This window comes from Muscardinus avellanarius (assembly GCF_963383645.1).
Source record: "Muscardinus avellanarius genome assembly, chromosome: 3".
NCBI classification, from domain to species: domain Eukaryota; kingdom Metazoa; phylum Chordata; class Mammalia; order Rodentia; family Gliridae; genus Muscardinus; species Muscardinus avellanarius.
This window is the reverse complement of record NC_137788.1, coordinates 137,217,723-137,231,881: the sequence shown is the minus strand read 5'-3', so window position 1 is coordinate 137,231,881 and position 14,159 is coordinate 137,217,723. Positions and strand designations below refer to the sequence as shown.

Genomic DNA, 14,159 nt, shown 5'->3' with positions numbered 1-14,159 from the left:
ACTAGAGAAGGGAAGATATGGCTAATTAGTAGAAAGTCTGCTGATTATTTTGAGGGCCCCAAGGGCTCTGGGTTAACAGCGTTATCAGAGAAGAGATGGGAAGGACTGGCCTTTCTCTCCTGTTGGTGACATGTAAAGGGATTGCTTTAGTTTAAAGATATTTGGGCTAAGTATGGTGGTAACAGCCTGTAATCTTAGTCCTTGGGAGACTGAGGCAGGAGGATCACAGGTTCGAGGTCTGCCTCAGCTACTTAGTGAGGCCCTCTGCAACTCAGTAAGACCCTGTTTCAAAATACAGAATAAGAAGTTGGGCGTGGTGGCACATGCTTGTAATCCCTGCGCTTGGGAGGTTAAGACAGGAGGATCGCACAGGTTCAAAGCCAGCCTCAGCTACTTAGTGAGGCTCTCAGCTACTTAGTGAGACCCTGTTTCCAAATAAAGTATAAAATAGCCGGGCGTGGTGACGCACACTTGTAATCCCTGTGCTTGGGAGGCTGAGACAGGAGGATCGCACAGGTTTGAAGCCAGCCTCAGCTACTTAGTGAGGCTCTCAGCAACTTAGTGAGACCTTGTTTCCAAATAAAATATAAAATAGGTCTGGGAGTATAGCCCAGAGGTAGAAAGCCTCTGGGTTCCACTCCCAGTACTACCAAAAAAAAAAAAAAGTATAAAATAGATCTGGGAGTATATCCCAGAGGTAGAAAGCCCCTGGGTTCTACCCCTAGTAACACACACACACACACACACACACAGACTAAAAAATAGGGCTGGGGGTATACCTTGGAGGTAAAATACCCTAAAAAATAGGGCTGGGGGTATACCTTGGAGGTAAAATACCCCTGGATTCCATCCCCAATACCACAAAAAAAGTAAAAATTAAAAAAGCTGGAGGTGTAGCTCAGAGGCAAAATGCCACTGACTTCAAACCCTAGTACAAACAAAAACAAAACAAAGCTATTCGCAGCTCTCTGTTCCAGGCGGCGTAGTTTATTCCCCTGGTTTTGTGCGTGGAGATGCTGTAGGTGCGTGCAGCCTTAGCGGCTGCTCCCTCACTGCACACAGTCAGCTCCCTTTGAAACAGGCGGGAGTGCCTACTGTGTGCTCAGCCCCAGGTTCTGGGGATTCACAGATTGACCTCCCAGAGCGCCTGGAGATGGGCCCCATGTGACAGGTTCTGAGAGGGACGCTTCTGGTTGGGGGGCCCTGAGTGCCTGAACCAGGGGCTCCTCGCATAGGCTGCGGGAGGCTAAGGAAACCCGCTCCAGGAGAAAGTCACATTTGGACCTAAGAATTAGAACCCAGGCAAAGGCATGATGATCAACTCTTGGTCCTCTCAAGATTATTAGAGTGTGTGTGTGTGTGTGTGTGTGTGTGTGTGTGTGTGTGTGTTACTAGGGATGGAACCCAGGGGCATTCTACCTCCAAGCAATCCCCCAGCCCTATTTTTTATTCTTTACTTTGAAACAGGGTCTCACTGAGTTGCAAAAGGCCTCACTAAGTAGCTGAGGCTGTCCACAAACTGCAATCCTCCTTTCTCAGCCTCCCGAATGCTGGGATTACAAGCGTGCTCTACCACACCCGGCTCTCCTCAAGATGATCATTCTACCCAGTTCAGAAAGCTCAGCTTCTTGGGACCCTTCTGTGACTAGTCTGCAGGGATCTGTTTGTCCGTGAGCGCCTGCAGCCTTGAAAGCTTGGGTCTTGCTCTCCCGTCCATTTTGTTTGTTGGTTGGTGCTGGGGATTGAGCCCAGGGGCATTTTACCTCTGAGCTCCACCTCCAGCTCCATTTTATTTTTTATTTTGAAATAGGATCTTGCTAAATTGCCGAGGATCTCGCTAAATAGCTGAGGCTGGTCTCGAGCCTGCAATCCTCTTGTCTCAACCTCCCAAGTACTAGGATGACAGGAGTGTGCCACTGTGCCTGGCTGGGTTCCACTCACTGCAAGGGACCTTGTTACCTATTCCAGACCCCAACTCCGCCCGGTATTGGCCCTGCTTCTCGGCCGCCTCTCTTCACTGGTCTGTCCCTGGGCCCGCTCAGCTGGGCTAGTTTAACCACTCAGGAGCAGGAGCAGGAGCAGGGAACCCTGCTCTTTGCAGCTATTGGGTGGAGACAGGAATTCAAAGGCCAATGGGGAGCCCACCTGGCCAGGGAGAGACATTTGTGAAATGGTTTGGCTGTCATGGCTGAGGTACCCTGACTGTTTGGAGGTGACTGAAGCCACTTTGGGGTGTTGGGGAGCCCCTGTCCCTCCCAGCCATGCTCCCCATGGGCTGACTGGATTCTGCTTCCCACATGGTTAGCCGAATCCTCTCCTCCCGTGCTCAGGGGTCTCTCCCAGAACCTGACAGTTGCCAGTAGCGCTCCCCAGGCACCTCAGAATCTCTTGCTTTCAAGAGCCATGAGCAGGTCTGGTCCTCCCTCAGAAGGAGGTGGACAGACGGATTTTCCTTCCGGTTCGGGCATGCACTGAACTTCATTCTCTGGGGAAGAACCCGTGCGAGAAGCTCTAACTGCCATCGCTGCCTGTGAACTGTGACATCTTCAACCTTATCCTGAATATCAGGCTTGATCTTGGTGGGGGACGGAGGCAGCTGCCCTGGGCTGGTGGGTCAGCTGAGGAAAGATGTCCCCGAAAGCCCCCCTTTCTGATGTAGGCATTTTTCTCCCTAGCAACCAACAAATGCATGGAAAGACAGCATCTCCAAAGAGCCCTGTGTCCCACACAGAGAAACCAAACAGGGTTCAGGACCCTCTGGACTACAGGTGAGGCCCCCATCCCAGTCGGCCTACATACAGATTGGAGTAGTGTAGGTGGGCCCTCCAGATGTGGCCTGTTAGAAAGGGGACTTTAAGTTGGGTGTGATGTCGCACACCTATAATCCCAGTACTTGGGAGGCTGAAACAGAGAGGTTGCAGATTCGAGGCCAGCCTCTGAAAACTTAGACTCTCATCAATTTAGTGAGACCCTGTTTCAAAATTAAAGAGAGCTGAGGGTATAGCTGAGAGGTAGAACAACCCTGAGTTCAAATCCCAGTACCCTTTCTCCCCCAAATAAAGGGAGGAACTTAATGCTGAGTCAGAGCCCCTTAGCAAATCTGTTAGGCTGGGTACAGGCTGCCCGGGGCTCTTCCTCCCACCCCTCCAGCCTCTCCCAGTGCGCTGGGACCTCGCAGAGTCCAGACTTCTCAGGTTACCAGCCTCCTCTCTGCCCACCTGTCCCTGGGCCAACCTGGCCAATGCAGAGGTTTGCCTTTCAGCACCACCTCCTCCCCCAGCCCAGGGGCCTGTCAGGCCAGGTGAGCTTGTGCTGAGTGCAGTGCTGCCCGCGCCAGGCCACAGGGAGGAGGCTGCAGGGAGGGCGGCCTGCAAGACCATGGCACACGGCCTGGCCCCAGAGCTGTGAGTCTGACGCCTTCATCTTGCCCCCACCCCACAATTGGTCCCCATCCGCACACAGCCTGCCCCTCTCTTACCCCTTGGCCAAAGAAATGGGAGAGGGCCTTTGACCCCAGGGGTAGGGGGGTGGGCAGCTCCAAAGCACCTTGGGAGACTGAGGCTCAAGCTGAGCACACTTCTGGTAGGTGCTCCCCAACTGTCTGGTTGGGAGGACTCGCAGCACTCACAGCCAGGAGCACCCTTCCCCAGGGATGAGTCCCGGGTTCGCTGTGCTGTTGTAATCCCGTGTCCCCTAGAGAAGGGCGCTCGTCTCCAATCTCTGCCCCAGCCTCCTGGCTCAACGCCAGGGCAGAGCTGGCTCTGAGAACCCGGGGGCAGGACTCAAGGGTTCCTCGTCCCTGGAATGGAATGTCTCCTTTGCAGTCTGTACTGGCCAGAAGGCTTGAAGGACGAAGAGATAAAGAAGTATGGCCGGGAGGGGGTAAGTGTGGCCACTGACCTCTCACTGCCCATGGAGGGAGATGCTCCGGGCTGTCTGGGACCAGTAATGGCTCCTGGGGTGCTGGACTTGTGAGCAGGAATCCAGGAGACCCGAGTGGGTGGTCCCTGTCTGGGTGGGAGGGGTGTGTCCCCTCCAGTCACGGGCTGTCGGCCCCAGTGTTACCAGGAGACAGTTGGGCTTGGAACTCAGCTCTCCACACCCACTGGCTGTTTACTGGCTGCTTTGTATGAAGTCCCGGGTGGGGTGGGGTGGGGGTGTGTAACGTTATTTCCTGGTAGCTGGAGAAGGGCCCTTCTGGAGGTTTAATTGCCCTAGGCTTCTCAGACCCGGCCCTTGTGTTTGCAGATGCTACTGAGCAAATACAACCAGCAATACCACAAGTTGTTTAAGGACATCCCCTTGGAGGAGATGGTTCTCAAAGGTGAGCTGTGGCCCTGGTGTGGCTGCAGGTGCCTGGGGCCCAGGTCCTCTACTCTGGAACCTCAGCTAGGGGAACTGGCTGCCCTTCGGATCATGGGTTTGTTTCTTGAGGAAATACAGGTTTGCCAATCTTATTTCTGCTCTGCTTTAATTAGCGCCTCTTACTGAGCCAGCCAGGGCATTTACACAATCAAGGCCCTCTCCTCAGAACATAGCAGAGCAATGGTAGGCAAGATAACAGAACTGCAGGTCACCAGGTGTGGTGGCGCACACTTGTAATCCCAGCATTTGGGAGCCTGAGACTGGAGTATCACGGTTCGAGGACAGCCTCAGCTACTACTTAGTGAGGTCCTTTGCAACTCGGTGAGACCCTGTTTCAAAATAAAGAGTAGAGCCGGGCGTGGTGGTGCAGGCTTGTAATCCTAGCATTCGAGAGGCTGAGACCAGAGGATCGCAATTTGCGGACAGCCTCAGCTACTTAGTGAGGCCCTTTGCAACTTGGTGACATCCTGTTTCAAAATAAAGAACAAAAAATAGGGCAGGGGTTGTAGCTCAGAGGTAGAATGCCCCTGGGTTCCATCCCCAGACCCCCCCCACAAATAATAATAATAAAATAATAATAATAATAATAATAATAATAATAATAATAATAATAAACAAAAAATAGGGCTGGGGGTGTAGCTCAGAGGTAGAATACCCCTGGGTTCCATCCCCAATTTAAAAAAAAAAATCTGCAGGCTTAGTAGGCATTGTAGTGCATGCCTATAATCCCAGTACTTGAGAGACTGAGACAGGAGGCTGATCACAGGCTGAGGCCTTGCTATTAACAAGGCCCTCAGCAACTTAGAGAGATCCTGTTTCAAAATAAAAAATAAAATAGGGCTGGGAGTTTAGCTCAGAGGTAGAGTACCCCTGAGTTCAAACTCCAGAAACAGCTGGGCGTGGTGGCACAGGTTTGTAATCCCAGCATTTGGAAGGCTGAAACCAGAGGATCGCGATTTGCAGACAGCCTCAAATACTTAGTGAGGCCCTCTGCAACTTAGTGAGACCCTGTCTCAAAATAAAGAATAAAAAATAGAGCTGGGGGTGTAGCTCAGAGATTGAATGCCCCTGGGTTCCATCCTCAGACCTGCAAAAAAACCAAAAAAAACCAAAAACAAAAACCCAAAACAGAAACCCTCCTCCTCCTCCTCCTCCTCCTCCTCCTCCTCTTCCTCCTCCTCCTCCTCCTCCTTCTCCTCTTTCTCCTTCTCCTCCTCCTCCTCCTCCTCCTCCTCCTCCTCCTCCTCCTCCTCCTTTCCTCTTCTTCCTCTTCCCTTTCTTCTCTCTCTCTTTCTCTCTCTGTCTCTCCCCCCCCCCCAATTCCAGGTTTGAGTACCTGGACAGGAGCCTACTTGGACTTTGTGGGTTATAAAGAGAAAAGAAACTTCTAGTAATCTGGTGGGGTGGAAGAGGACAGTCAAGGCTTCTCAGGACTCTTGGAGTGTCCTCACAGTGGACTGCTAAGCCTGGGACGGGGCCTGGAGGTCTGAGGAGGAGCAGCGCTGAGGCCGGACGCCTGAGCCTGAGCACCAGGCCCTGGGGCTTCTCAGGCTGACCCTGCTCATGGCAGACTTCTCCCCTGTGACTTTGCAGTGTGTTCCTGTGCCCTCCAGAGGGACCTCCTTGTCCAGGGTCGTCTCTACATCTCCCCCAACTGGCTCTGCTTCCACGCCAGCCTCTTTGGCAAGGATATCAAGGTAGTATTGAGTGGTAAGGGGTTCCATTGCCTAGGGAGGCCCCAGCCCCTACACAGGGAAGGGACCTCCCAAGTCACGCCTCTCCCTTTATGTTCCTAGAGCACTGTGAAGCCTCTCACTGGCTGAATCATCTGGGGTCCAGGGGAGTTGTCTTGACCTTCTATCAGAGCCCCCATCAGGACCCTACATGTGGCCTGAACGATTCTCAGCCAAACTATTCTGCCCCTGGGTGTCTCAGAAATACCTTCAGACTAAAAGAAGGATGTTGGATTTCAAAGAAGCCACAACAGTGGCCGAGAGATAGTGAACTGAGGGAACTCTGAGAAATTCCATTAATAAAATGTAGGAAAGCCTGGCGTGGTGGTGCACACATGTAATCCCAGCACTCGGGAGGCTGAGACCTGAGGATCACAGTTCGAGGACAGCCTCAGCTACTTAGCGAGGCCCTTTGCAAACTCAGTGAAACCCTGTTCCAAAAATAAAAAGAATAAAAAAAAAAAAAATAGAGCTCAGAGGTACAATGCCCCTGGGTTCCATCCCCAGCACCACGAAAGTAAGTAAGTAAGTAAGTAAGTAAGTAAGTATAAGTAAGTAAGTAAGTAAATAAATAAATAAAGTGTAGGAAAGCCAGGCGTGGTGGCACATGCTTATAATACCTAGCATTTGGGAGGCTGAGACAGGCGGATCACAGTTTGCAGCCAGCCTCAGCTATTTAGTGAGGCCATTTGCAACTCAGTAAGACCATTTCAAAATAAAGAATAAAAAATAGAGCTGGGCATGATGGCGCATTGTAATCCCAGTACTTGGGGGGCTGAGACAGGAGGATCGCACAGGTTCAAAGCCAGCCTCAGCTACTTAGTGAGGCTCTCAGCAACTTAGTGAGACCCTGTTTCCAAATAAAAATATAAAATAGGCCTGAGAGTATAGCCTAGAGGTAGAAAGCCCCTGGGTTTCATCCCTAGTACCACACACACACACACACACACACACACACACACACACAAATAGAGCTGGGGGTTCAATCCCTAGCCTCACACACACACACACACAAAAAAAATTATAATAAATTTTAAAAATAAAATGTAAAGCTGGGAGTGGTGGTGCACACTTGTAATCCCAGCATTTGGGAGGCTGAGACCAGAGGATCGGGGTTTGCGGACAACCTCAGCTACTTAGTGAATCCTTTCACAACTCAGTGAGACCCTGTTTCAAAATAAAGAATAAAAAATTGGGCAGGGGGTATAGCTCGAAGGTCAAATGCCTCTGGGTTCCATCCCCAGACCCACAAAAACATAAAAAAATAAAAATAAATAAAATGTCAGATTCAGCTGGGCACCATCCTCGGTTGGATAACAGGGAGTGTGCCTCAGTGAGAGAGCAGGTGGCGGGTGCTGCCGAGGCTGGGGCAGGGCTCTGGCAGCCGCTGGAAGGGGGGCCCAGATGAGAAGACACCTGGGCCAGGCTTCCTCAGTGCTTGGCGGGGGCCCTCTGCAGGGAGCAACGGCTCCATGGCCTTGGGGTGAGTCCTGACAGAAACACCCCTCGGGCTCTCAGGTGGTCATTCCTGTGGTATCTGTGCAAATGATCAAAAAACACAAGATGGCGCGGCTCCTTCCCAACGGACTGGCCATCACCACCAACACCAGCCAGAAGGTGAGGCCCCCGGGCCAGCGCCCCGTCCTCGCCAGTCTCCTCGTCCCACAGCCAGACTGGGGCCCACCCCAGGCCTTTCTCCCCAGCCTGCTGCACTCCATGTAACAGTGGAAGAGACATTCCCGGCGGGGGGCTAGCTGGCCCTGGCGCTCCCTGCCCCGGTCCCTGGAGCAGCCTGCTGGCACGGCAGAGCGGCTCGTCTCAGCCTGCCCCGTGTTTTCTCTCCTTGCCCCAGTACATCTTTGTGTCATTGCTCTCCCGGGACAGCGTGTATGACATGCTGAGGCGCGTCTGCACCCACCTACAGGTATGGAGCTCGGGCAGCAGTTGGGAGCGGGGACTGTTGAGGACTGGGACGAGGCCGTTAGTGGAGGCCAGCCTCTCCAGCACGGGGAGCAGCATACCAGAAACTGTGCATCTATGAGCATGTCTCTCTGAGGCCAGTGGGCCCCTGGGTGTGCTGGTGTCCACACACACCCTCATGGGGATACCCCTAGGACGCCAACAGGGGCACCTGGCGGCTGCTTCCCTCTGCCCTCGGATGCTCTCTGGCCTCCGGTGTGGACGAGGCAGGCGCAGCAGTGCTGGAGATGAAGTTGCCTGGGATTTGCTCCTCTGCTCCAGTACTGAAGAGGGGCCATTGCGAACTGGACCCGGCTCCACCACGTGGCTTCTTTGGAAGTGAAGCTGCTTGTGAGGGTCGAGGCCTCCCTGCGTCTCACCTGTTCCCTTCCCCTCTTCAGCCTTCCAGCAAGAAGAGTCTGAGTGTGAGAACGTTTCCAGAGGAACCCAAGTGCGAGTCTGTGGTGAGCGCCAAGGCAGGGGGCCTGAGCGTGCCTGTGGCTCTGAGGCCTCAGGGTCTCCTAGGGGGGCCATGGCCATGCTGTGCCTGAGCGGCCCCTGGACTCCCTGCTGTGCAGGCTGCCAAGATCCTCAGTGGATCTGCCAGCTTCTGAGCAGTCAGAAGCGCAGCCCCTGGAACATGGTCAGATTGTATCCCAGGCCTGCACAACTCAGGGTCAGCGAGCCATCCCCTTTCCTTTGCCAGAGGCAGGAAGGCTTTCAAGGAGATAGACATCCTCTGGGAGAAAACTGCAAAGGCCATCACTTTATAGCCCAGACAGAATTTAGGCTTGCTGAGATCCCAGCGAGTCTCCTTGGCAGTGGGACCCTGGGTAGGCACAGCTGAGGTTTTGTTTGTTTTGTTTTATTTATTTTGCAGTACTGGGGATGGAACTCAGGGGCATTCTACCTCCAAGCTACACCCCCAACCCTATATTTTATTCTTTTTGTGTGTGTGTGTGGTTCTGAGGATGGAACCTAGGGGTCTTCTACCTCTGGGCGACACTGCCAGACCTATTTTATATTTTATTTGGAAACAGAGTCTCACTGTGTTGCTGAGAGCCTCACTAAATAGCTGAGGCTGGTTTCAAACTATCCTTCTGTCCCAGCCTCCCAAGTACTGGGATTATAAACATGCGCCATCACGCCCAGCTATTCTTTATTTTTTTGAAACAGGGTCTCACTGAGTTGCAAAGGGCCTTACTAAGTAACTGAGGCTGGCCGTGAACCTGTGATCCTCCTGTCTCAGCCTCCCAAATGCTGGGATTACAAGCATGTGCCACCACGCTGAGCTTCTTTGGCTAGAGATCGGGGTGGAAATTACCCCCGGGGTGTTTGAAGCCTTCTCAGTACTAATTAAGCTTTAGCCAAGCATGCAGTTTGCACACACCGTGCAGGGGTAGAAGGTGACGTTCCCATTTTGTTCATGGAGATCTCTGTGTGGGAGCCAGATTAGGAGGTGCCATCATTTATGCTCTCTAAGGCGTGCTGTGCCGAGCTTTTTTGGACACAGATCTGAGCACATGCCTGGGTTGGCTTATTTGAGAACAGACCGTAGCTCTACAGTAGTGATCAAAGGCATCGTTTCCTGGTGCAGGGGTTGGTGTCGCAGCAAGGGGAGCAGATAGACACGTGACTGCTATGGCAATCACCCCCACCCACATACCCACATACCACCCCCACCACATACCCACATCTCTGGCTGGGTGTCCAAATTGGTAACATCTAGAGCAGCCTTGATTTATCAAGGGCAAGGGGGTCCCCAAGGGCCATGATGAAATAACTTCCCCTGTCTTTTCTACAGGAAGTCCTCATCCCCGAGATGAAGTGGAGAAAAGTGTGCCCTGCTTCCCGATCTTTGTCACACCCTGACAACATCCCTTGTATCCCTCGGGCGTCCATGGACTCCCCCAACAGCTTCTTCCCCTCCAGGAAGCCTCTGGGGTCTGGTGAGTGCAGGGACCTTGTCTGTGGCAGCTACTTGCAGGGGCCAGACTTTTTCTTCTAGTTCTCTAAAAAGCATTCATAATAGCCAGCAGCACTCTGGAGAGCTGCTTCTTTCTTTCTCTGAAGAAAGAAAGAATGATGAAAGGACGGGAGGGAGGTGTCCCCGTGCCGCTGGGGCCCTCCCGCCCTAGGAAGCTGCCTAACTGTTTTCCAGTTGCAGAGAACACGGTGTGTGAGGACGAGGAGCTGGACGAGGAGCCCAGGAGCAGCCAGGAACTGAGGCTCTGGGATTCCTGGCTCCTCAAGGTCGTCTTCGTGCTGTAGGTGACTCTTTTGGGGTAGGAGGACAGAATCATGAGTGGTGGGTCCTGTGCAATGGGAACAGGGGCTTTGGAGGGTAGAGAGGTCACTGTCTAGAGCAGGGGGACGTTCTGAGTCAACTTCAAGCCTTTGGGTGGTGTCTGAAGGCCCCATGACTCACCCTTCTATAGCAAGGGAAAGACTCTCTAGTTTTGTTTTGTTTTGTTTTGTTTTGTTTTGTTTTGTTGTGGTACCTGAGATTGAACCCAAAGGCATTCTACCTCAGAGCGATACCCCTAGCCTCATTTTTTATTCTTTACTTTAAAACAGGGTCTCCCTAAGTAGCTGAGGCTGGCTGCAAACCTGAGATACTTCTGACTCAGTCTCCCAAGTACTGGGATTACATGCGTGTGCCACCATGCCCGGATGGATCTCCAGTTTTTGGTCCAGGAATTCTATAATTTAGGCTTAATGCCGGGCAGTGTGGAGGGGCAGGATATGAAACTGTTGAGCAAAGGAAAAGCTACAGCCTAGCTAGGCCCAAGGAGGGGAAGGGATGGCAGGGTCAGGGAGAGCCAGCAGGGTGGCGGGCACACACCTGTGATCCCAGGACTTGGGAGGCTGAGACAGGAGGAGGGTCACAGGTTCTCAGCCACCCTCAGCAACTTAGTGAGACTCTCAGCAACCCAGTGAGACCCTGTTTCAAAATAAAAAAGGACTGGTGGAGCCAAGCGTGGTGATGCATGCTTGTAATCCCAGTACCTGGGAAATGAGAAAGGAGGATCACATGTTCTTGGCCAGCCTTAGCAACTTAGTGAGGCTCTCCACAACCTAGTGAGACTGTGTTCCAAAATAAAGAAATAATATAGGGCTGGGAGTGTAGCTCAGAGGTAGTGTGGTGAGAGTCCCGCACACAGCCAGCCCCCGGAGGCACCTCGGCCACTTCTTCCTGCTCCCCCGGCTGGGTTGACTGTTGGCACCTGCGGGGAATGGGCCTGCGCCTCTAGGGGTCATTTTAGTGGCCTTGTGGAGGAGGCTCAGGGAGGAATAAGTGGCTGTTCAGAGGCAAGGCGGGACAACAGCTCTAGCTCCCTTGAAGGGCCCAGAATTCCTGCTGGGCTGTGAGGAGACTTCCATGGGGCCGAGTCCCAGGACCCCGTGTGGCCTCTCCGAAGACTGAGGTCCGAGGATTCTTTCATTCCCAACTACAGGAGTAGCTTAGTTCCCATTCCTATTTCTGCTTAGCCTCCAAAATGCCCCTTCTCTAGAAGAAAGTTTCAACACCTTCTTGCCCCTGTTTCTCCAGGATCTGCTTCTTGGTCATGTCCTCATCCTATCTGGCATTTCGCATCTCCCGGCTGGAACAGCAGTTACGCTCCTTGAATTGGGATGGCCCAGTTCCTGGGCACAGGTGAGGGGGGCCCTTTCTCCTGCTCACGCCTTTGGGACTAAGGGTTGAGGACAGGAGCCAGGCTGCCTCTTACCCTGGGTGGACTTGGCCATGTTTTGTGCTGTCTTGATTGGCCCTAAACAGGCTGAACAGTGTGTGCAGGTGCACAGACCCTAACCTGGACCGCTGTCAGGAGGAAGAAAGGGCCCTTCTGCCCATGCCCATCTGCATTCTGGGTCCTGTCTCTGATCTCAGCCTCTCTCCTGTGTGTAGGTAACAGCCACTTCTCCAGGAAGAATGCTCTAGGTGCTAAGTCTCCACTGATCTTGGTGTATACTGCTGCTATGCTGAGACTGAAGATGAAGGAAACTGTTCTAGATTCTTCCTCCTCCTCCAAGTCTTCTCCCTCCTTCGATGTGTGATCTGAAGTACCTGTTTACAAAGTTACTGGCTCCTACAATTTTTGGACTCAAAAGAAAACCCTAGATTTTTGGAACCAGTTGAGGAATTCTGTATACTCAGCTTCAGCAAGCACTCAAGTGAGAAAGAAAAAAAAAATTAACTTGCTCCTTGGGAACAGTTCTGGCACAGAGGCAGGGCCCTGGGACCACTTCAAGGGCCAAGGGCCGCGTTTGGTACCTGGAATGTGGCTCTCATCACAGGGCTCGCTCCAGCGGAGGGAGGCGGGCAGAGGCCAGAACTCAAATCGCCTCTGGGACTCTGCTCTCTCCCAGCATAGCATCCTTTCACCTGGGCCTCTGTGGGTCCCTATTCTGGAGCCCACATGACTCTGCAGAGAGCTGGGCACCATTCAGGCCTGGGGCAGGGGCTGCGAGTGTGGAGAGGAGAGCTCGTGGCCGGGACGCCAGTGACCGTCTTGCTGTGAGCTGAGGCTCTGGTGCTGGCCCCTCTTGAGGAGTCAGGCTGAGCCTAAAAATATGCTGTCCCCAGCCAGGGATGGTGGCAGAGGCTGTGAAGGAGAATGAAGGTCCCCAGTTGTCACTTTCTGGTGATACTTTCTGGATCTGGTGGTCACAGCCTACTACTGGGCCGACCCCTGGTGTGCACATGCGCTCTGAGGTATCCCAGGCCCTAGAAGCAGGCCACGGGAAGGGCAGGAGGTTTGAATCGAGGTCTTGCTGTATGCTCCTTGCCCGAGCGTCCGGATCGCAAGCACGGCTGATCGCCACCTGCCAGGAAGCTGAGCGTGATGGCGTGGCCGCAGGGCGGAGCTCGCTCCAGTCGGCTGCGGTCACTGTGCCACCGGCCGGGAGGGAAGGTCGGCTGCTCCACAGGCTCTGTTCTCCGTGAACAAGGTGCAGGTGTCCCAGGTGGGCCTGGCTCAGAGCAGGGGCCAGGCAGAGTCGTCTGACACCTTCGAGGACGAGGGAGGTAGGAATAACCGGTGGGCAGGTGGCGGTTTTGCTCTCAAGGGTTTCTCTACCTTCCTGCCTTCTCCGTTCTCAACTCTGGCCTGGCCTCCCCAAGACTCTTGTCTGCTAAGACAGTACCTTCAGAGGTACCGGGAGGGGCTTACTGAGGAGCCCAGAGGTATCAGGGATAGATGCAGGCGAGGGCGTGGGTGGCACCGGAAATCACCGCCACGTTCCCCTAACACTCAGAGTTTAGTCAGAGCAAGAAACACAGGTGGAAATTATTTATTGTAGAAGTACGATCACCTGTCCTGACAAACCCAAATAAGGACTGGAGACTGTCAGTACATGACAATCCCTTGGGCTCAGAGTGGGGAGCTCTTTGTCCTCTTCCTGACCGCACCCCCACCCCGTTCTCAGATGGGTGCAGAGCACTGGATCTGTAGGTCTCAGGTGAAACTCACGGTTCCCTTCTCGGAGCCATGCTGGACCAGTGCCCACCTGTTTTTTTTTTTTTTTAAAGACCCAGCCCCCTTTATTGCTCTTTTCCATCATATTTTCAGGGACACAATGCTTCTTGTCCAGTGCTTTCACTCCCTGGTCCTTGCTGAAAGACAGGGAGGACAAATTCATCCCTGGAGCCTCACCGGAGGCCACGAGAGGTGCCAGGCCATGGGCGGATGTGCCAAGATGCTGGCCAAGCTCTTCTCCAGCCAGACCCAGGCTTAGAGAGGGCAAGAGGTCTGCTAGGTGACTTTGGAGATATACTCTGGGCCCAGGGCCGTGAGTGGCATGGGTGGCCTGTCCCTCTGGAGGACCCTCACTCCGTTTCTCCCCTTGGTCTCCCAGCCTAGATCTTTGGGGGTACTGTGTGTTCTGTTATAAACTGAGGGTACTTAACACACTCCTGCTCGCATTGCCTGATGCTCCTCTAGTTCACTGAGACTTTGGGTTCAACCATCCTCGGGTTGTCCCTTATGGCATTTCACCTTTGAAATTAAAAAATAAATAAAACCCCTGATTTTTCTAGTGTTCTGTGATAAGGGAAGTTTATTTTTATCCTTTGATTACTTACTAAAGGTACTGTGTGTG

General features: G+C 53.1%; 1 protein-coding gene across 1 annotated transcript in view; it reads left to right on the top strand.

The window, feature by feature from the left end:
- Positions 1-11,719, top strand: part of GRAMD2A (GRAM domain containing 2A) — a gene marked incomplete at both ends in the record, with an annotated part of 47,872 nt that extends 36,153 nt beyond the window's left edge. The window contains 10 exons of the mRNA XM_080692829.1: positions 2,676-2,768; positions 3,825-3,882; positions 4,249-4,324; positions 5,959-6,062; positions 7,617-7,715; positions 7,951-8,022; positions 8,459-8,521; positions 9,862-10,006; positions 10,219-10,324; positions 11,611-11,719. Of these exons, the coding sequence (XP_080548955.1) occupies positions 2,676-2,768; positions 3,825-3,882; positions 4,249-4,324; positions 5,959-6,062; positions 7,617-7,715; positions 7,951-8,022; positions 8,459-8,521; positions 9,862-10,006; positions 10,219-10,324; positions 11,611-11,719 (925 nt within the window). The remainder of the gene's footprint in view (positions 1-2,675; positions 2,769-3,824; positions 3,883-4,248; positions 4,325-5,958; positions 6,063-7,616; positions 7,716-7,950; positions 8,023-8,458; positions 8,522-9,861; positions 10,007-10,218; positions 10,325-11,610) is intronic.
- Between the last annotated feature and the right edge of the window lie 2,440 nt (positions 11,720-14,159).